Raw genomic sequence first — 20,700 nt, forward strand, 5'->3', positions numbered from 1 at the left:
AGAAATGCTGTAAGACGTTGTTACTTTGTTAAAGTACGATTGTGGACATTTGCAAATACACAAGATGTTTCTTAGATGTGTTACTCAATGAGGAAGTGTCTGGGTACAATGGCTCATACCTATAATCCCTGGTACTCGGGAGGCAGAGGTAGGATTGCAGTTCAAGGTCAGCCTGGGCAAAGTTAGCAAGAGATCCTATCTGAAACACACTAAAAGGCCTGGAGGGGTGGGGCTCAACAGGTCGACTGCTTGTCTAGCAAGCAGGAGGTCCTGAGTTCAATTCCTAGTACTGCAAAGACAAAACAAAAAAGTTGTGACCTAAATGATTTCCAAAGATTCAAATATGCGGTTCTGTAGGGCAGGGAAGGGCTGAGGTAGCGAATGTTTCCATCATTGGAGAGTTCTAGTTATTTCACTGGTACAGGCTGGGTGACCAAAGGGAGAAAGTTACTCAGGACATCGAGGTGCCTGGACGCAGAAGGCTAAAAAGGCGGAATGATGGGCAGGCAAAAGCACAGTCCTCAACCTCTCCTTCAGTGGCCGAAGCACTGGGTAACGCTCCTGTGTCCCAGCTTGCTGTCCACACACTGGGGATACCGGTACCCACATCGGGGACTGGTCTGGTTGAGTCCACACACTGTGAACACAAACTGCTTTGCAAACAGCAAAGCGGCTGCAAATGAGAACCCCGCTGAGCAGACCTCCCATGCCACCTGGTTGCGCGCACACCTGTGCTGGCACCTCACGTCAGTCCTGTCTTCCTCATTCCAGCCCGAGGGCTCTGCTTCCTCCTTACCGTCACTCCTTTCCACAACCCCTGGACATGTTCTCCAGCACCGCAAGTATGGACTGCAGATAAACCACCGTCTCCCCTTCCCACCTCCCGCCCCTGGGGTTCAAGAAATGGGCCGCACATCACACACTGCCGACTTTCTATGGAATCGACTTGCAGACAGTTCAAACGTTGACTATGCAGGGAAAAAGGGATGAGAGACGGGGAACATGGGATTTTTAGGGCAGTGAGACTATTCTGTAGGATGCTACAGTGCATTTGGTATCACGAGTGGTGGTCCTTTAAACATCTGTCCAGAGCCACAGAAGGCGCCACACTAACGGTGAACTCTAATGTAAAAGACAGACTTCCTGTGATAACGACTTGCTGATGTGGGCTCATTAGCTGTAACAGGTCAATTCTGGTGGGCGTTGTGCCTTTGGGGGCGGCAGCATTGTGTATGATATGGGGCAGATCTAAGGGAAATCTGTACTTTTGCTCAGTTTTACTACTTAGTGCATTAAAACTGATATCACGTGCACACACACACACATTTGCTACTGAGATGGGCTGACAAATGTGGATATTTAAGAAATCTAACTCTTATTTAACACCAAAGCTAACATCAAGTGTTTATTTAAAAAAATAATGGCACCTGCTTTGAATTTATTGATGACATCACCTGCCCGGTAAAGAGCTACAGATAAATCACAATTTTAGGCTGATATGAAACTATGTAGCATTGCACAAAATGGCAATTGTGCAGCAGACATCACAGTTGTCACAGTGGACACAGTTGTCACAGTGGACATTTCCAGTTTCTACTCTCTACTGCCTAAACACATCTCAAACACAGCGTATGTTTAGTTGAAATGTTTCTCTCAGGACAAACACAGAAGACATGCTTTAAATAAATTAAAATGGCAACATGTAAGTCATTCCTAAAGCAATCAAGGTGCATTACTTTCCAGCTTCTTACAAAGAATTGTACTGATTTCAGAAAATTTAGCTCTGCTTTATATCATATGGGTTATCAAGCTCCCGTTAATGACAGTTAAAAAGACCTTTTAGCTTCTCTTTTGATATAAACAGAACCACCTCATCCTTTTGTGATTTGTCTTTGGACCTGCTCCCCTTTTAGTCACGGGCTCACCTGCTTCAGATAAGCCCTAAATTTTAAATAATGACATCTTTGCACCCCCAGCTTCCTCCTCAAGTTAAAGATACATTCAAACTAGATGGTTTCATCACACGTGTTCATATCAACAAGCATATTTGTTTTTCTAAACCAATACAATTATGTCTGGATTCAATACAAAAAGCGCTCCCATTCAATGTGAAATAATTTGGTATTTAAAATCAGCCAAAAAGGACAAAGTAATTAGTTGCCTGAGGGAAACTAGTTATCGAACCTGTAATTAAACCTCATATGCTGGAGAAGTGGCAGAACAATAAATATACACAGGAGGGCTAGTGGCATGAATGCTGACAGAGGAGATGGCAGCGTGGCGAGCTGAAGTGCAAAGGGGAGTTTTAGGAGAGTTCAACCCGTCAGTAGGTCATAGGATCAGGTAGGCAAAAACACTACCACCTTGTGTTCACCATCCAAAATCAGTGATGGCTGGTGGAGTGGCTCAACTGGTAGAGTGTCTGTCTAGCAAGAGCAAGTCTGTGAGTTTAGACCCCAGTACTGCCAAAATCAAACAAACAAAAAAACACATTGTGTTTGGTGGGGAGGGGAGGTGAGGTGGCCCAAACAATGTATATACATGTGAGTAAATGTAAAAAGGATTAAAAAAAAAAACCCCACAAAATCAGCAATGGAACGCTTTTAGTTGCTGCTTCCTTGTGGATTAGATTATTATTTTTTCTTTTTGGAGGGGTCGAGGAGAGAGTAGAGGTTTTGTTTCAAATATGAGCTGAAATAACAAATTCAAAGCCCACAGAAGAGTATCTTAAGTTTTGGCTCTGTCCTTGACAAACTATCATGATCCTGTAATCATGATGGTAACGTCACCGAAAAGTCCAGTGCTACAATCCAGAGTCCAACTTCGTAAATCAGTAACATGCCTGGGTGATCAGGTGCTTACCCACCCAACACCTGGCTTTCATCTTTAGGTGTGCACGATGTGTTTACCACCAACAGAAGGTACAGAGGATCAGTTGTCTTAAATGTAGATTAAGCATCCAATCCCAGCATATGTCATAGTTACATGACGGTTTTAAAGTGTATATTCATACATTTCCATTTCATCTTATACACTGAAGAGCAAAGGCAGTGGGAGGCACAGTCTTTAAGAAGAGAATAATAAACTGGACAGAGTAAAAGTCTCCTTGAAGTATATCTTCTTATTAAAAAGTAAAAAGCCTCATGAACTTTCCAGAAGACTAAAATAAACAGGCCATGTAGGTTGAGCATATGCAAGTGAAACAAGGTTATCTGACATTTAAATGAGAGTCAATGGAAATATGAATTCTTCAAAAGAATTCAGGTCAGGCTGGATGATTTAGGCCCTGCAGTATTTCAGACTGGAGCTGGATTCCAGCAGGTTGTTCATAGCTCCAGCTGGAGCTGGTGTGGTGTGCTGCTTCCCATTTTCGTCTCTCTCATTGGGAGAAGACACACAGGTCAGAGAGGTGTCGCTCACAGTGAGCTTGCTAGGCCGTGCCATGGCATGGTGTGTGTGTGTGTGTGTGTGTGTGTATGAGAGAGAGAGAGAGAGAGAGAGAGAGAGAGAGAGAGAGAGACACTGGGGCTTGCATCTTCTCGGGGCCTTCTGGAGCCCCAAGCCTCATGTGCCCATCTCACTCATTCTTTGTAAACTAGCAGCTGCATCTTACTCCCCTTCTCCACCCCAACCCTGCTAGGTCCAAAGGGCCCCTCAGAAAGATTCACAAGTATCAAGAGCAGCCCAGCAGGGCTCCTGTGACTTAAGGGTACAAGTTGATGGAGTCTGATGCCCACAGGGAAGAGGCAGGCTGTCCACTGAAATGGACAAGTGGGAGGAGGCACACCATTCTTTCTCCCTCCCTGCTCAGACATGGAACCCTCACTGCCCCCTTGATTCAAAGGGTCACAGTGGATACAGACAACTTGGGAGTGTGACAAGGAAAGGGGACAAGGCCCTGCAGTGCAGGTGGAACTCATAATTCCCTTGTCCCTGATTCCAAAATACTTTATAACCACAGATTTCATGAAATGATGTTCATTGTTTTAAAAAAGCTTGAATTGGTTAGGGGTGGATTTGATGTTTGGATAGTTTTTTTAATTTACTAAAATCACCAAAGTGTGCAGTTCTGCAAAAGAAACTGGAGTTGTACAAGTGTCATTCATCCACGCTGGAGTTGTAGTAAGCACTCAGCTCCTTCCTTCTCTCAAGCCATGGCACATTCTCACATTTTTTTCAGGAGATCCCCATAGGAGCAGCTGTCTGCAAAATATTGCACCTGATTTAAATCCAGGAGATGTGGTATCTTCTGGAAGAAAATGAACACTAACAGATGTCTACACCTTCAGGAACGGTGGGGATAGTAGGGCAGGAGTTCCCACCACAATATTCTACAGCTTCCTTTTTGGGACACAGAGAACCAGATTTAAAGGAAAGTATCACCAGGAGGAAGCCAGGACTTTTGAATGCTTCCCCTCAGTGGCAGTGAGCCATTCCACTATGTGGACCTAGTCTCAGTGAGCTCCTAAGAGACAGCCAGCAACTGGGGCCCCAACACTACACTCACCCCACCGCATTCTCGCTGCCCTTTCTCACCCCTGCGCAGAGCCTCCCACTAATCTACTACCATCTGACTGGACCAATGTCACTTTGTCCTCGTGCCAGTGTCCAGGTCCTACCTCAGTGCATGTTAGCTTTATAGACTGTCACTCTGTTGTTCTTCAGGAAAACCCTGCATCATAGCCTTGCTTGTTTTCATTTCCTGAGGAAGCTTGGCCATCTGATCTTCACAGCCCTGAGAGTAAAGTGAATGATATCCTCAAAGTCAAGATTTGCCAGAATACAAACCTCTGGTGAAGGGCTCGCAGGAGCCCAAATGAACAAGGCCGCAGTCTAATGAGGAAGGAAGTATTTCTGTATGCTTTGGAGGGAGGGCATTTGCTAACTTGCTAAGATGAAATCAGGGGCGTGGTTCCCTGGGAATAAGAAGAGGAACGCGCCCTTTGTAAATCCTAGTGTCTCACCATCTAGAGTGCAGCAACACCTGTAAGGCAGACTTTTGTGGATAAGCAGGTGTAAGACTTCCATGTTATAAGGTCACACACAATTGACCACCGTGCACAGTGGGTACACAAGGGGCCTGTGGTACCTGTGGACAAGTGGGATAGATTGCACAGAGATTCACTCTACTTCAACACGGTCCCCAGTGCTCAACATAGCCAATGCTTGTTTCCTTACCTTCCTGAATCCTGTCACATCCTTGCTGTTGACAGGACTCAGAAAAAGTACAACCATTAGCAATCATGACGTCCACTTTTGACAGAGATTTAAGAGAACAAGAGAGAGAGGGGGGGAGGCTCCCTTTCCTCTGGGTCACCAGTCACGCCAAGTGCTCAAGACACAAAGGTTTACCATGTGGGGCTCCCCAAGTGAGCAGGGAACCTGATCTGATTAAGGCAGTGAGCAGCGTGGGGAAGCGCTGAGAGAGTACAGGGACTGAGTTGGCAATTGCTACCGAGCCAAGAGAGCAGTCATTTACACCCACAGCCCTCGTCTTTCTTGTCATCTTTAGTCGGCACAACCATTCAATAAAAAATTTGGTAATATGCACAGAGTTTTCTTCAAAATAAAAACTTAAGAACAATGTGAAGGCAGGAACCGGCTTCATCTTGGGATGATTATCCTTTCCACGGCACACACGATATGGTCCCAGTTTTTACAAAATATTGCAAGGACAGTCACAGCGAAGAGGGTGCCAAGGACGTGGAAGCGGCTCTTTGTCACAGGCGAGACGAACTTGGCGAGGGTGGACACGCACACCAGGACGACGGTCATGAAGGCCAGGACCACGTTGATGCACCTCCCCAGCAGCACCTTGGCGTTCACCGTGTCTGTCTGCAGGGCCTGCTGCTCCTGCTGGTGCAGCTCCAGCTTAGAGATGCGAGTCTGGCAGGATTCCAAGGCTTCCTGTGGGCAAGAGGAGAGCGAGGATCAAATGCTGCCGAGAGCCCAGGCCGCAGGGAGCGCGTGCCCAGCTGTGCGAAGAGCCCAGCTCCAAACACCTTGTACTTCAAGTCCCCGACCTGACAACCAGGACGGTAGGCAAAGATGTAAAGTGAGGAGCCCACGGCCGATTTTATCCTGTTTTCCAGACAGAATGAGTGTGTGTGTACCACCGTAAAATAAGGATTATGTTTTTTTAAGACTCCATGTAAATGTGTAATAAAAGTGACATGAAATATTGGCATCTGCTGGTACCATCAGGGACAAACCAGAAAAGGGGTGTGGCTGCTCTGTGACACAGACTGCTCCTACCTCAGCCATGGTCACTGCTGTCTCCAACGGGTGACCTCACTTCCACCACTTGGAGCTTGTGTGTCTGTGTGGTGACAGCGAGGAAGCGGAGAGGGAGGTGTGGGCAAGAAGGGAAGGGAACGGTACAGATGGTGCAGCTGTGCTTCTGCCTGATCTGCCTATGTGGAGTTCTGCAGAACACCAACTCTGCATCCCCAGATCTCTGTGTTCCAAGGCTTCAGCCTAAGATACAGATGACTGATACACCACTAGCCCCGGGGTCCCTTCTGAGGCTGAGTCACACCTCCAGTGACAGCTCCATCCCAGCTTCTTGAAAGCACCTCCAGTTCAATGGTCTGATATTCATTCAGGGAGCAAGCCCACCCTGCACTTGGGCCTGCAACCCAATCTACTCCGCAGATGAGAACCCAGTATCCCTCTCAATTAGTCCCTTTCTCTTGCCTCCCAGACTCCACCCCATCCTATGTCACCAGGATCTTGCCTGCCATGGTCTTACACGAATTTCCTCACCCCACCTCATTCCCCAACCTCGTGAATCAACTCATCTCCCACATAACAGCCCAAGGGAGCTTGTGATATTTTGTCTTCCTTTCTTTTTTTGGCTGTACTGGTTTAAACTCGGGGCTTCGTGCTTGCCAGGCAGGTGCCACACCACTTGAGCCACGCCTCCAGCCCTTTTTGCTCTGGTTATTTTGGAGATAGGGTCTTGTTTTGTGCCTAGGCCAGCCTGGACAGCGACCCTTCTATCTTAAGCTTCCTGCTATAGCTTGGGATGATAGACATGTATCACTGTGCCCAGCTACTGGTTGAGATGGGGCCTCACGAACTTTTTGCCCAGGTTGGCCTTGAATTGTGATCTACCAATCTCAGACTCTCAAATAACTAGGATTACAGGCATGAGCCACTGGTACCTGGCTGCAAATGACCTTTTAAAGAGGCTCATCTATGACACTCCTTTTCATAGAGCCTTTCAAATCTTTAACATGGCTATTTGAGGCTTGGTCTGGACCAGACACAGCCACCTTATCCTGCCTCCCTTAATGCTGGCCCCCTGACCCCTCACAATGCTCTGGCCAAGTTCTGAAATGTAACACATACTCACCTCAGGGCCTTTGCACTTGCAGTGTACTCTGCCTGAGATGTGTGCCTCGCATTCCCCTTCTCTTTACCTGGGGCCACCCCATTCATCTTTCAGGTCTCGCCTCCGTTGTTCCACCCTGAGGGGAGCCTTCCCTGCCCCATCAGATTAGGCCAAGACTCCCTTCAGCCCTCCTTCCCAACGAAGCAGCACATGAGTGACGTGCAGACAGTGTTCAACCCACCTTGCTGTTCTGCCCTCTCCAGAGCAGGGCCAGGGCCGCATGGAGCAGGTGCCAATCAACGGCTGAAGATGAAAGAGCCTGGGAGCCAGCAAAAGTGTCAGAGACAGCCTGAGCTTCACGGGGAAAAGGACCTAATGAGAGGTAGTCTGTGCACCCCCGGGTCGCCAGCCTATTGTCTGCATCATTTGCCAGTGTGTCTGCGCAGTTACGCACAGCCACCTTTTTGGGTTTTAAGCGAGAGTAATGGCTCCAACATTGATTTGCTTTTCTCCTGCTGAAAATGCTCTACAGGCCAAAAGAACAGGGCTCTCTGTTACTATAGTAACTTCCATGATGCAAGGCTGCCAACCGCAAGGTGAAACTTCTTCAGATTCTCAGCAGGGCTGGCCAGCCACGGTAACAGGCCTGCGCCTGGAGGGCTGAGCGCTTGTCCACTACGCCTGCCCAGGGCTTCTTCCATCTTAGACACCACACAGGAAAGGCCATGGAACAAGACAAACGGTCCACCTTTTAGGCACACTCATTCATCTTTGATTGGGAGAAGAAATTACACGTACCAATGAACTGATTTTAAAATTCCCTTACAACTGGTATCAATCTTTTTACTAAAAGAAAAATCCAAGAAAATCAGGCAATGAATTGCAAGGAACTTTGGTCACAGCACTGAGAAGTATTAAGTCCCACAGTTTTTAGCACTTCCTTGGGTCCAGTACTTAACTTATTGGGGATAAATTCAGAGGAAGGAAATTTTTTTTGGTGGCACAAGAATTTGAACTCAGAACCTTGTATTTTCTAGGTAGACACTCAACCACTTAAGCCACGCCCCCCAGCCCTTTTTGCTTTGGTTACCTTTGAAATAAGGTCTCAGTTTATGCCCTGCCTGGCCTGGACAGGCACAGTAGCTGGGTTACAGGTGTATACCACCATACCCAGCTTTTTTTTTATTGGTTTGAGATGGGGTCTTGCAAACTTTTGCTCAGGCTGGCCTTCAAACCTCAATCCTCTTGATCTCTACCTCCCAAGTAGACAGGATTACAGGTGTGAGCCACTACACACAGGTTGCTTTGGTTATATTTGGATAGGGTCTCATGTTTTTGCCTGGGCCAGCCTTAGACCATGATCCTCCTACCTATGCCCCCAAGTAGCAGGGATTACAGATATGAACCACCACACCTGGTAGTTTAGATGAGCATCTTGCTAACTTTTTGCCCAGTCTGGCCTTGAACTGAGATCCTCCCTATTTCTGCATCCTAGGTAGCTGGGATTATAGGCATGAGCCACTGTGCTCCGCAAGGATTACCTTTAAATTCTTTAAACTGGGAATTTAAAATTTCAATTGTTTGAAACAACAACAAAGTTCTTGTGTCCCTATATGCAGTCATCAACTAATCTATACTAGCCCATCCCTGTTATAAGCACGGTTATAAGAACTAAGGGCTTGGGAAACAAACACAAAGTTGAGCAGGCCCCATTGTTTAAAGCCCCAAGGAATGTGCCACTCAACAATACAACAAAGAAAGTGGCCAATATTAATTAATATTAATTGCTTAACTTTACTATGCAGAGTCTGAGCTCTTTAAATGCATATCCCATTTGGCCTTTTGGATGGGGCTCATTAGCCTTTCCACTTCATGGATGAAGATGATGAGGCACAGAGCACTAATCTGTCCAGGGTCACACAGCGACAGGAAAGACCCCTGCAGTTATTGACACAGACATTATCTGTACAATTCTGACCTACCATTAAATTGGAAAATGTGGCAATGAATCCTCAGTGCCAAGTTCCCCTTTTGAAGTCCCTCGTCCCTCCCTTTATCTGACCTCTTCACCCCTAGAATATTTCTTCAAAAAGGGAACAACTGAACCCAAACCATCCCCTAAGTGAGACAACGGTACATTCAGACAGCACCAGTGACATCCCAGACCCGGTCTGAAATAGCACGGCTTAGTAGATGACCGTACACTCCCTCAGGAGATGTTTACCATTTAACTCTGTTCAAGTTTCTCAAATCAGTCACCGCTATGGTGACACTGTCTCCTAATCCAGAGCAGGGCCAGCGGTCCCTCCGTGTCCCCTGCACCATGCTCTCTGGGGACAACATTTCCCATCAGTTCTGGTGCTTTGTTCCCAGAACCATCAGCAGACCTGAGAAATCAGCTGGGCCTCACAAGGACACAGCTGAAACTGCAGCTCACACAGGAGCCATCACCATCTCCAGGTTTCAATTCTCTCCCTTGTAAAGTGGGACTCAGGACTGCCGAGGGCCTTCCCTGAGCTGCAGAAAAGCACCCCCGCCTCAGAGGAAATCTGTAAAACTGAAGCTGGGTGTTTCTCCAACAGTACACTCCTTAAAAAATGGTGATCTAGAAGTATAGGGATGTCTCATGACAGCACTGTCACATCAGGAAATTCAGGAACTGGCCTTGGTTTACAGGGGTCCAGTTACCCCTTTCTTCCAGACCCATCTGCTCCAGGACATAAATTCACTTGTCCCTCAAGGCCACTTCATGTCCTGTGCTTCAGTCTCCATATCTGAGAAGCAGTGCTAATAACAGGAACAACCTTAAAAGGTGGTTGGGGAGCAAATGGGAAAAAACGAGACGTGTGAAGTGCTTCACCAGTGTCTAGCACAGTACGCCCTTGAAATGTCAAAGTCCTTCCCAACATGAAAGCTGTTACCTTAGAGATGAGCAAAGAGCAATAGACTCGTCTTGCTCAGGACCCCACAGCTGGTAAGTGGCACAACTGAACTGAAACCCAACATTTATCATGGAGTGAGTGCCTGAATACCCACACCCTCCTGTCCAGCTTGCTGGGCACTGCACGGCTGAATTTCTGTGGCTTGTGGAGTCTGTGCCCTGGAATATGGCCCTTGTTCATGTGTTGTGAGCCCTTTGGCAGTGGGGCTGTGGGGATGGAAGCTTCTGGAGAGCAGGGGTTGTCTCATACTGTAAATCTGTTAATGTTTTGGTAGAGCTGGGCTTGGGGTAGACGATAACGCTTGTTAACTGATTTAAGCAGAAAGAATACAGACCACAGCCTCTTTATTTAGTGATGTCTAAACGTGAGCTAAAGGGGTGGGTGGGGGAGAAGAAATGTTTGTGCAGAGAAAACACCATGTCCCACAGGACAGAAATCCAAGGGCTTAGGGGATGCGCTTGGTTTGTTTGTTCACAGGCTAAGGCGGGGAAGAGCCCATGCTAGGTGTGACGAGGGGAGGAGGGGTACCTGGATGTCCCTCGACCGCTCGTAGGCCTGGTAAGCCACCTTCTCCTCGGCGCTGGCCAGCTCCTGCTTCAGGTTGGCCGTCTCGTGCTGGTGCAGGTCTGTCAGGTCGTGCAGCTGGTCTTCCAGTCGCTCATACCTTGACAAAGAGAGGATCTGTTCTAAGCATGCTATTTCACGGGCTTCCGGTAGCACATTCTAGAAAGATGTCCTTTTTGTCTTACTGTCGGCCAGGCCCCTTGGCTTGTTCTTACCCCAGCAGATAGTTTTTCCAAAAGAACAGACCTAGCTGTGGGGAACACACTTTTAGATAGCCCTGCATTCTATCTCTGCAAAGGATTGGTTTCTGTGGTCTTAACTATGTCCTCACCTGTGTGGTTTCACACAAACCCAAACTGACTTTTCCACCTGTGCCAGACTAGTGCCTGTGCTGGGGTGATGACTGGACAGGCCTTGTCAGTGGACACCTCACCAGAGCCAGTCAGGAGAGGGCTGTGCAGGATTTACTCAGGACCAAGCCCCACCCCATTTGCTGTGGCTTCTCCCTCGTCTGCCTCAGTGTCTGGGGTTCATGGCTAGACAGCCCTTGAGGAAAGAACAACGCTAACTGTTAACTTCTACCCACAGCCAATGCTACGTCGTTCAGTGAGCACACTCAAGTGGATACGCTTGTCAGCTCCTGGAGCATAAGCTTATTACAAACACTAACAATGAAACATTAAGCTATTACAGATTACAGAGAGTTCATCAGGTGGCAATTCCAAAGCCCAAATCTGAAGTAAGGGAAACACAGAGGCCCCATTCCCTCGCCTTGCTCTCCCACAGAAGAGGATCTGTCTTTTGTCCAAACCCTTGTCGGGTCTACTTCTAACAGGATGCACCATCTGGGAAGATGCCTTAGCTGGGAATGACTCTGATTGATGCCAGTCACAGATGCTTGTGTAGGTCACCTAACAGGATCATTCTTAAAAAAGCAGGTGAAAAGGCTAATTTGGATTAGTGATTGTCCTCAGGCATGCCTTCATGGATGCCAAATGTTCACCATTGTCATAAACAAGCCCTTTAACAGCCTCTTAAGAATATGCTGAGTGGTTATTACACCATGGGGTCCACAAACAAAACCAAGAACAAATGAACACAAAAACAGTCCTAAACTTATATAAATGAGTATTGGGGGATAAAATGTGAATCCATCAAGTTCTGTATTCCAAACTACCTGAGAAAATGAAGGTCAGCGTCTTCTTGAAGAGCTATGTCTCAAAAAAGAGGTCTGGTGTGTTGGATATGCCAAAGTAAAGATGCACTTGGGAAGTTTGAAAAAAATTGTTTCAGGGTTCAGTGGTAGAGCACATGCTTAGTGAGCATGAAGACTGGTTTCCATTCCTAGTACCACACACAAAAAAAGTTCCATAAAATGAGTTGAAAAGAGCCCCATCTGTCAATCACTACATAAAATCATACATCAAGTATAAAATGATGTATAAACTAAATTTAACAATCAAATGTGATAGTGTGTAATAGACATTCACAACTTTATCTACAATCTTAGAAGTTAACATACCCATTTTGACTAAAACACTTGGAGGGGATTTTTTTTAATCAGGAAAATGGGGGAATCTTTTCCTATTAGGTCAAACATACTTTTTATTACTAAGCTGTAAGCACATAAAAGCCAGCCTACAAAACAGCTATTTTAAAAAAGTAGCTGATATACACCACAAGATTTAGAATTTGTATTTTAATCTGCAAGGTTTTTTTTCCTTTCTTTTTTTTTTTGAGACAGGGTCTCAATATGTAGTCCAGGCTCGTTTCAAACTTTGATCTTCTTGTCTCAGTCTCCCAGGTGTTGGGATTACAGGCATTCACTATCATGCCACTACTTTAATCTTAAAATCTCCTTTGAAAGCTCTTCGTTTAGGGTGAAGAAGTTAATGGTCAAAATATAGTGCATACTTTATATATATATATATATATAAAGACTTCAAACTGATATACCAAATAAAATCTACCTTGTGGTACAATGAATTAGGTTTTTACTTGGCTGTTATTATGGAGGGAAATAAATATAGGGTTCTGAATTAGTGCAGTAAGACTATGTAACAGAAGTCTACTGAATCCTTATCTAAAAATGCACGGGTCACACCCTGCATAGTGACATCTTAAAAGACCCACGCACTGTGTCTTTCTCTGTCAGCGATAATGCACAAATTGTAACAGCTGGAGTTATGAAGGATGGGTGGAAAGAACCCTGGATTCCTAAGTGCCTTTGGATCCAGATCCATATTTACTGAAAACACAATCATTAGTCCAAAACTTTGAAGCAGACACTCCCTGTGGAGTTGGAAAGTCATGCTTCTAGGGAACTCCAGCAGAATGCTTGGACATACCTGTACCTCTCCTCCTGCAGGGTCTGCGAAATGAACCCGTATTCCCTCTTGAACTGCACCTTCAGTGCCTCGATGTCCTCTGCCAGCTGGGCTTGGGTGTCCTTGATCTCCCTCAGCTCCTCCAGGATCATGGCGAGCTTCCCCTGGCTGTCCAGAGTGCTGGCCCTGCTGGCCCTGAAGGACTGGTTTCCGTTGCTGTCAGCCGAGCCCGAGGTGCCGCTGGAACACTCGTCATCACTGCCGTACTTGGGTTTGTTCACGATGGTGGCGCTGCCCCCATAGACCCTGGCACTCGCCTCGGGCCTGAACTCCTCTAAGGAGTTTTTTAAGTGAGCGATGTTGTCGGCGCTGCCAAACTTATTCCGGATCAAGTTGGCAAACTCTCTGGACTTACTGAACACGAACACAGGGGGCGTGAGGGACACCCCCGGCATGGCCGACTTACTGCTCTCCATGCAGTGGGGGGCAGTTCGAGATTTCACCTGGGCATCTTTCAGAGAGTGCTGTATGTCCTTCAGGTTGTCTTTGGAGATGTCCTTGGCGCTTCTGGAGGCTCCATTCTGCTCGAGCTCCCTCAGCTTCCTGTGGTACTGCTCTAGCTTCTTCTGCAGCTGGGCGATGGAGTGAGCCGACTTCTGGTTCTTCTTTTCAAACACCTGCTTGATGCGGCCCGCCTGCTGCTTGTCCGCGCTGTTGACCAGCTTCAGGTACTCTGCGACATTCCCATCTCGGGATGTTTGCTCGATCTTTATCTGCTCCGTTACCTTTAGGATTTTTTGTCTCAGGCTGTCTGCACTGAGTTTGACCTTGTGAAAGTCCAGGATGCCATCTGGCACATCAAAGTTGAGGTTGGTGTCTGACCCGCCTCGGCGTATGTTCAAGGGCAGGCTTAGGGTATTCATGTCATGACGTTCCACCTGAAAGACAACGGAGACAAGTCCTTTAACGTGGGACGTTAAGGAGACACTGACTAGGACGGGATCTGGGCACATGGTACACACACAGTAAGTCCTGGACTTCCCAACTGAATATTTCACAGGGCAAACACTCCCTGCTATCCTCAAGCTGAAGACAAACAGCCCAGCTCCTTCCAACTACACATGAGACTGGCGCTCTTAGGCATCTGATTTGCTGTCTGATGTGATAGTGACTGGGGTGGCTGGAATAGAAAATGCAGGTCCCAGCCAGTCTGGTTTCCCAAAGTGCCCAGGTACCTAGGATGCGTCCTCTCTGTGGACTTCACTGTTATGGGAAATGCATCTAATCCTGAACTCATTTAACAGAAGTAGAAGAAAAAGGAAGAAAAAAAAAAAGAATAAAGTTCTAGCAGCTACATCTGTCAACATAAGGAAATTATTTCCTTAGTGGAATCATTAAAACAGATGTGACAGAAGAATACTGTGCAGGATTTACATTAATAATTGAATAATACAGGTAGGCATGGTGGCTCACACCTATAATCCCAGCTATTTGGGAGGAAAAAGGAGAAGAACTGTGAGTTTGAGGCCAGCCTGGGCAAATTTACTGAGACTCTATTTCAGAAACAAAATAAAAACAAAAGGGCTGGGGACCTGACTCAAGGGGTAAGAAGCTTCCCTTGCATGTGTGAGGCCCTGGGTTCAATCCCAAGGAACACAAACAAACAAAAACAGTATCTAGATATGGAAACAAATACTCCAAACCACAACCACAACCACAACCACAACCACAACGATTTAAAAAAAAGAAAACGATACTATTAAGATCACATGAAACAGTCTTCTCACACACTGGCCATCTAGGCAAAAGCAGCACAAAGTAGCACAAGCATCCTGGGAAGGGCAGTAGAAGTTTGTACACTAAGAGAGGAGGGCAGACTGGACTGTGTGCCAGGGGGCTTCATGTGATTGTCCTGTGGGACTTACCTTACCATACCAGACACGGAATGTGTTAAATCCATAAACATGCAGAAACTAAGGGCTTTGAATCCAGCTCACCCTCACTCTAATCACCTCACCACATCAGGACACCACCATAATTGTCCTCAGAGGATGAAAAGTGGGTCTTTGTAGACTTTGAACACAATCTCCAAACAATGACTCTGCGTCCTAAATCATCTCAGTTGTCACTAACGTGTTAGTGACCCTTTGATTAGAGTAATGCTGTGATACAGGGTCCTAGTAGGAACTGAAAGGGGGACACAATGATACTCAGCACAAAGTTATTCATTTTGTTATTTTTAAGGAACTAAACAGGCTGATAGCAAAAAATCAGTAAGTGTCTACATGACCCAGACTCAAATCTGCACCGTTTCCAACAGTGAGTATAAGCGCCCTGGCACAGGATAAACCTTGCCCAGTGCCTGATCCAAGAGAAAGGAGCTTGTGGGAGCTAGTGGGACACAACCCCAGGTTGGCAGGGCAGGCTTTCTTCATAAAGTGCAACTGTTTGTCAATGTTATTCCTCGGCCCATCTTCCCACAAACAATTTGCCTTGAGTGAGAGACACTGGTTGCTTTATCTGGCAGAGGAGCATTGCATAGGGAAGGCTGGAAAGAAATAAACGCCAAGCCACTGTAAGACTAGAACACAGGATGTACGAGAGAAGAATAGAGGGACTGTGACTTCAGTTGGTCAGGAGTGTTGGGAACAAAGAAGGTACAGATGCAAATCCTAGGGGGATGCGCACCGGAACCTCAAGAAATCTGTGTGCCTGTAGCTCATTACTAGACCCAAACAGGAATGGGCGCAAATGAGAGTCATAAAGAACACACTAAGCCTAGAAAACATCTACTTGGGGCAAACTGGGTAGTAATGGTAAGCACATAGTCAGCTAGGGTAGTCATATGATTTTACTGGTGATATGCGATCTGACCATGCTACTCTCTTCTTAAAAACTGCTTTTGGCTTTGTAATGCCTCCCAAATGAAAGAACACAGCCTGGTCACCATAAGGCCCTCACTCACCTTTTAGGCCTCACTTGCACCAGAGAGATGTGTTTATCCTAAGTGAGCCAAACAACACAAGAGGCCCAGAATGTGAGTTTTCTATGGGTTTCCTCCATATGTGACATTCGCACTCCCTGCTGCTTGCCTATTCTTCTTAAAATCCTACACATTCTTTGAAACCCATTCAAATGCCCCTTCTTCCAAGAAGCATTTCATAGCGCCAGTAGAACGACTCCTCCCTTCTGTGAGTTGCCCTGTGGCTTTGTGACCATCTTGTGGCACCACTTGCTTCTCCTTTTTATCATGCACCTGTGAACTTTAACTACCCAGAGTCAGAAAGGTGTCGCATTAGCTGTACCCAGCCGAGCACCAGCACTTCCCTTATTCACAGGAGGCTGTCAGTAAGTGTTTGATGAACTGGAGTGACATTGTTCTTTATTCTGAGGAGTCTACACTGAAGTAATTTAAGATACATGTTAGTAGAAAAACAAAACAATCTCAGAAGTTCTGCCCACACAGCCCTGACAATTCCAGGAAGAGATGGTTCCCCAATACCTAGACAGCAAATTCTGTATCATTTCAAACAGATTCAACTACACAGAGACCTTTTTTGAGTACCACCATGCAACAAGATATAAATACAAATAAGGACTTTTAAATTTTAATGGAAGTATAACTTTCACATAGAAAAAAGCACATGTAGATAAGCATAAAACACAATGAATTTTTACAAATGGTATACACTGTGTAAGGAACGCTCCATTTAAAGAAACAGAAGGAATCCCCTCCCCCCCCCCAGTCACAACCACATCACCCCTACCTCCAGGGGGACCCTGATCCTGACTTTGAGTAGCATCCGGTACATACATGCATACACACTCTCCCAATTTTTATCAGAACTTGTTCTTGCCCTCTTGCAACTCACAGATAAGAACAGATTAAGTTACAAAACACTTGCCTGACATTCTCCATTGAGAATTCCCCTGCAGTATTTGAAGACAGCAAGTTTTTATGCTTTACCTGACCAAAATCAGCAGTAAGTCACCACCTGTTTATCTTCCTTTAATTCTCCACCTGCACCAGGGCTGGTCAACCACCTGGGTAGTCTCAATGCAATAAGCCTGTTTCTCTTACAGCCTCATATACAAAGGAGTGTTTATGCACTGACTTCTGCCTTACTTTAAAGCTGTAACAATGCTTGGCATGTCCTCAAAAGTCCAGGTTAAGGGAAGCAACAGCATTTAAAGCTTAAATCAATCCATCTTACTGCTAGTCAGTAGGCCTCAGTTAAAAATGTTTAGTGAGGGCATAAAGATGGAACTATTTTGGGGTTGTACCTTTTATAGCCTGACCACTGCATCGATAATTGACGGCAGCTGTATCACTGTGTGATGTCCACAGATTCCCTGAGCACAAACTGAGATTCCATCTATCTGCTGGACAGAGAGCTGAGAGTCCCCCGTACTTTGCTTCACCTGGACTTGGCATGGACCCTGTACAGTGCAGTGGACACCACAGCTTGGTTTCAGGATATCACGGGAGGAGGGCAAAGGTTCACAGATCACCTGTAGTCAACAAGCTTTGGTCTGCGTGGATCAGGACATGTGGATTTGTTCTGGCACTACTATATTTACTGGCTATGTGTTCGTGAGTAAACTAAGTCATCTCTGTGGGATATGACTTTGTTCGAGGAATAAAGAATGAAGAATGAGATAATTCAGAACTAACACTGCGTAATTCCAGGAAATGTAATACAAGCTATTTAACTCCGAGGCAGTCAAGTCCACATGCTCTGAGGACAGAATGCTTTGGCTTCCATCTTGGTACTACCCTTATAGTGTGACCTTGGAAAAATAACTTAACCTCTCTGTGCCTCAGTTCCTCTCCTAAAAACCAAAGTAAAGATTCCTCAAAGAGTCACTGTGAGGCATACACAAGGCAAGGCAGGTGAAGTGCTTCAACACCTCCTGGCACGTACAATAGCTTCAACAAATGCCTGCTGTTATCATCCCAATTTCATTTAGAAATGTACCTCAGTGTAAAAACTGAAAGGAAAATAAGCTCTGAAGTGTTAACAGGTTATTTTGGTACCACGGGGTAGTAAGGGCTCATTCTTTTTATCACACTTTTTTTGTTTTCCAATTTTTAAAAACAAAGAAAATGTATTACTGCTTTGGCAGGAAAGATGTTTTTTAACATCTTTAACATGACGGCTAGGCCCTTTTAGTCCTCCCAGAATGACCCAGCTGTCATTACCTGGATAAAAGGCAGACCACCCACACCCCAGCAAACGCCACTCCTAACTGTATTTTCTTCCGGCAGCAGATGTTTCCACTGTCTCCTCAATGTTCTGGAACAAAGGCTGAGGAAAAGCTAAATCCTGGACAGACGTCAGAACCTGACCCTAAGCCATCTCTCTGAGTCAAGCCTCCTGCCCAGCATCCCGAGGTTGCTCACTTCCACTGTAGACATAGGTGAGAGTCAGGCATTATCAGAGCCACCCAGAGCTCACCACTCAGGTTCCTATCACACTCTAGTCACCCCTAAGGCCTCAGTGGGAAGAGACTAAAACAGGCAAAAACACTCCCAGAGGCCCAAGGCAAGAGAACTGGGAAAGAGAAAGAGGGGTTCCTTGCACCTCCTGCTATGGTCTATGTGTGGTTTGTTCCCCAAAGGTTAATGTGTTAGAGGCCTGGTCCCCACTGTGGTGGTACTGGGCTTAGTGGAAGGTGATTAGGTCAATGGGGCTCTGTCTTCATGGATGGAATAATGCTGGTCTCAGAAGTCGATCAGTTTCCTTGAGAGCAGGTTGTTGTAAGTCAAGGCCACCCCATACTCTTGGTCCTTCTGCATCTGGCAGGCTCCCTTTCTGCTTCGCCACCATGTTGGGACACAGCCAGGGGACCCTCACCAACGCATAGGAGACTATGCTATCTGGACCCTCCAGCCCCCAGAATTGTGAGCCAAATAAACCTCTTTATAAGACAGTCAGCCCCAGTGCTTGGTTACAGCCACAGAAAATGGGCTAAGATGCTTCAAAAGGCATATACTAAGGCAGGAGTGCTCCGAATTTGGGGGACACAGAGCAACAGAACTCAAAGAAGCCCAGAGAGATCAGAATTATAGGACAGGTGACAACAACCTGCTAAGTCCCAATATGGGTGTTATGAGCCTTTCCTTACAGAAGGGTGGCCTGAGCTCAGACATACAAAGAAAGGGACTGAACCCAATTCTAACACAAGCGGGATTTCAGAGAAGATTTACCCCCCGGGGTCCAGAAGGAGCTCCACATTTAGTACCTGAGGCCCCGAAGCTCAGGTATCTATGTCACCCTCACTGACTTTTATTTATTTATTTTTAAACTATTATTCATTTAGCTGGCCTTTACCTCAAATCTAGAGTCCAGGCTATTAGCACAGTCTGCCAGGCAGAACATGACAGGCTTTGCTGTGGTAAATTCCAGTGGCTTTCCATAAGGAATCTGCTGAGTCAGCTGCAGGACCCAGGCCATGCTGGAGCCTCTGCCGTCTGGAATGCTTGTATTGAATCGTCCACTGGCTCCTGAGCCTTCTCTCAAAGGAAACACATACCTGTAACTTGCTCCACACACATTGCACTCCCCTGTAACTCCAGGAAGCAGGGAAGTTTATCCTATTCCAAGCCCCAAAGGAAAATCTGCCGTATTAGTGACACGTGCAGTAGCTAAACCACAAACACTCCCTGAAGGAGGTTCTACTACTCTTACTATTTTATAAATGAGAAAACTAAGTACAGAGACTTTAAGTAAATGACCCAGGGGGCACACAGCTAGTAAATGGCAGAGCCAGGGTGGAAATCCAGGCCATCTGTCTCCAGAGCCAGCATGCCTCCCTAACAAAGACATGGTATTTTTATGATGAACCAGGTGCCATGGTAAAGATTTTTAGATGCACTCATATATCCTTCACAACACTGAGGCTTGGAATGAAGTTCACGGATAAATACAGTTTAGTTGGAGCTCAACTCAGATTTATGAAGCATGTAAGACTGACCACATGAAAACCCGTTCTGCAGTGCCCCTAAAATGGCCATTCATCCAGGTTACTGTGACACTGTGGGCTTGATTTAGCTACTGTCTGAAAACTCTCCCTCAGGCTGAACCTGGACTCATCCCCTCTAATTCACTGCCCACAGCCCTGATGTTGCTTCTTTAAGCCAGTCAGCTTGATCTACATTTTAAAACATAAACAGTGATTAAGGCCAAATAACTGTATAAGGAACCAAAAGCTTATTGCTTTTATTGAAACAATGTCCAAACATTTGTAACAAGTGAGAGGAGAGAGAAGCTAAGGCAGAAGTAAGGAGAAGTGAGCTGTGTCTAAGAGCCTAAGAAGTGAGGGTCTAAAAGGTGGGAACAAGCCCAGCAGCAGCCCTGTAAGTGGAGGCTGGGGAAGGCTCCCTCCCTGTGTTGGGTGATACAGCCTGACAGGCAACCTGTGCATGTTCTACCAGGAGGATGGGAGTTTTCTATCACTTCTCTACTAGTGATACCTATGATACTAAGTCATCTTCTCTCTTGCTGTCTTGTGGTCACTTGAAACACAC

At 46.2% G+C, this 20,700-nt stretch overlaps 1 protein-coding gene across 12 annotated transcripts in view; it reads right to left on the reverse strand.

Moving 5' to 3' along the window:
* Nucleotides 1-1,392: 1,392 nt before the first annotated feature.
* Nucleotides 1,393-20,700, reverse strand: part of Tmcc3 (transmembrane and coiled-coil domain family 3) — a 269,620-nt gene continuing 250,312 nt past the window's right edge. For 10 of the 12 annotated variants that reach the window (XM_074084134.1, XM_074084144.1, XM_074084140.1 and 7 more), the window contains 3 exons: nucleotides 13,191-14,107; nucleotides 10,807-10,942; nucleotides 1,393-5,907 (listed from right to left, as the gene is read on the reverse strand). In XM_074084134.1, coding sequence (XP_073940235.1) covers nucleotides 5,605-5,907; nucleotides 10,807-10,942; nucleotides 13,191-14,107 — 1,356 coding nt within the window. In that variant the 3' untranslated portion in view covers nucleotides 1,393-5,604. Of the gene's footprint in view, nucleotides 5,908-10,806; nucleotides 10,943-13,190; nucleotides 14,108-17,074; nucleotides 17,298-20,700 lie in introns of those variants that run through there. The other 2 variants (XM_074084142.1, XM_074084137.1) reach the window with 2 other exon arrangements.

This window comes from Castor canadensis, chromosome 8 (genome assembly GCF_047511655.1).
Source record: "Castor canadensis chromosome 8, mCasCan1.hap1v2, whole genome shotgun sequence".
NCBI classification, from domain to species: Eukaryota; Metazoa; Chordata; class Mammalia; order Rodentia; family Castoridae; genus Castor; species Castor canadensis.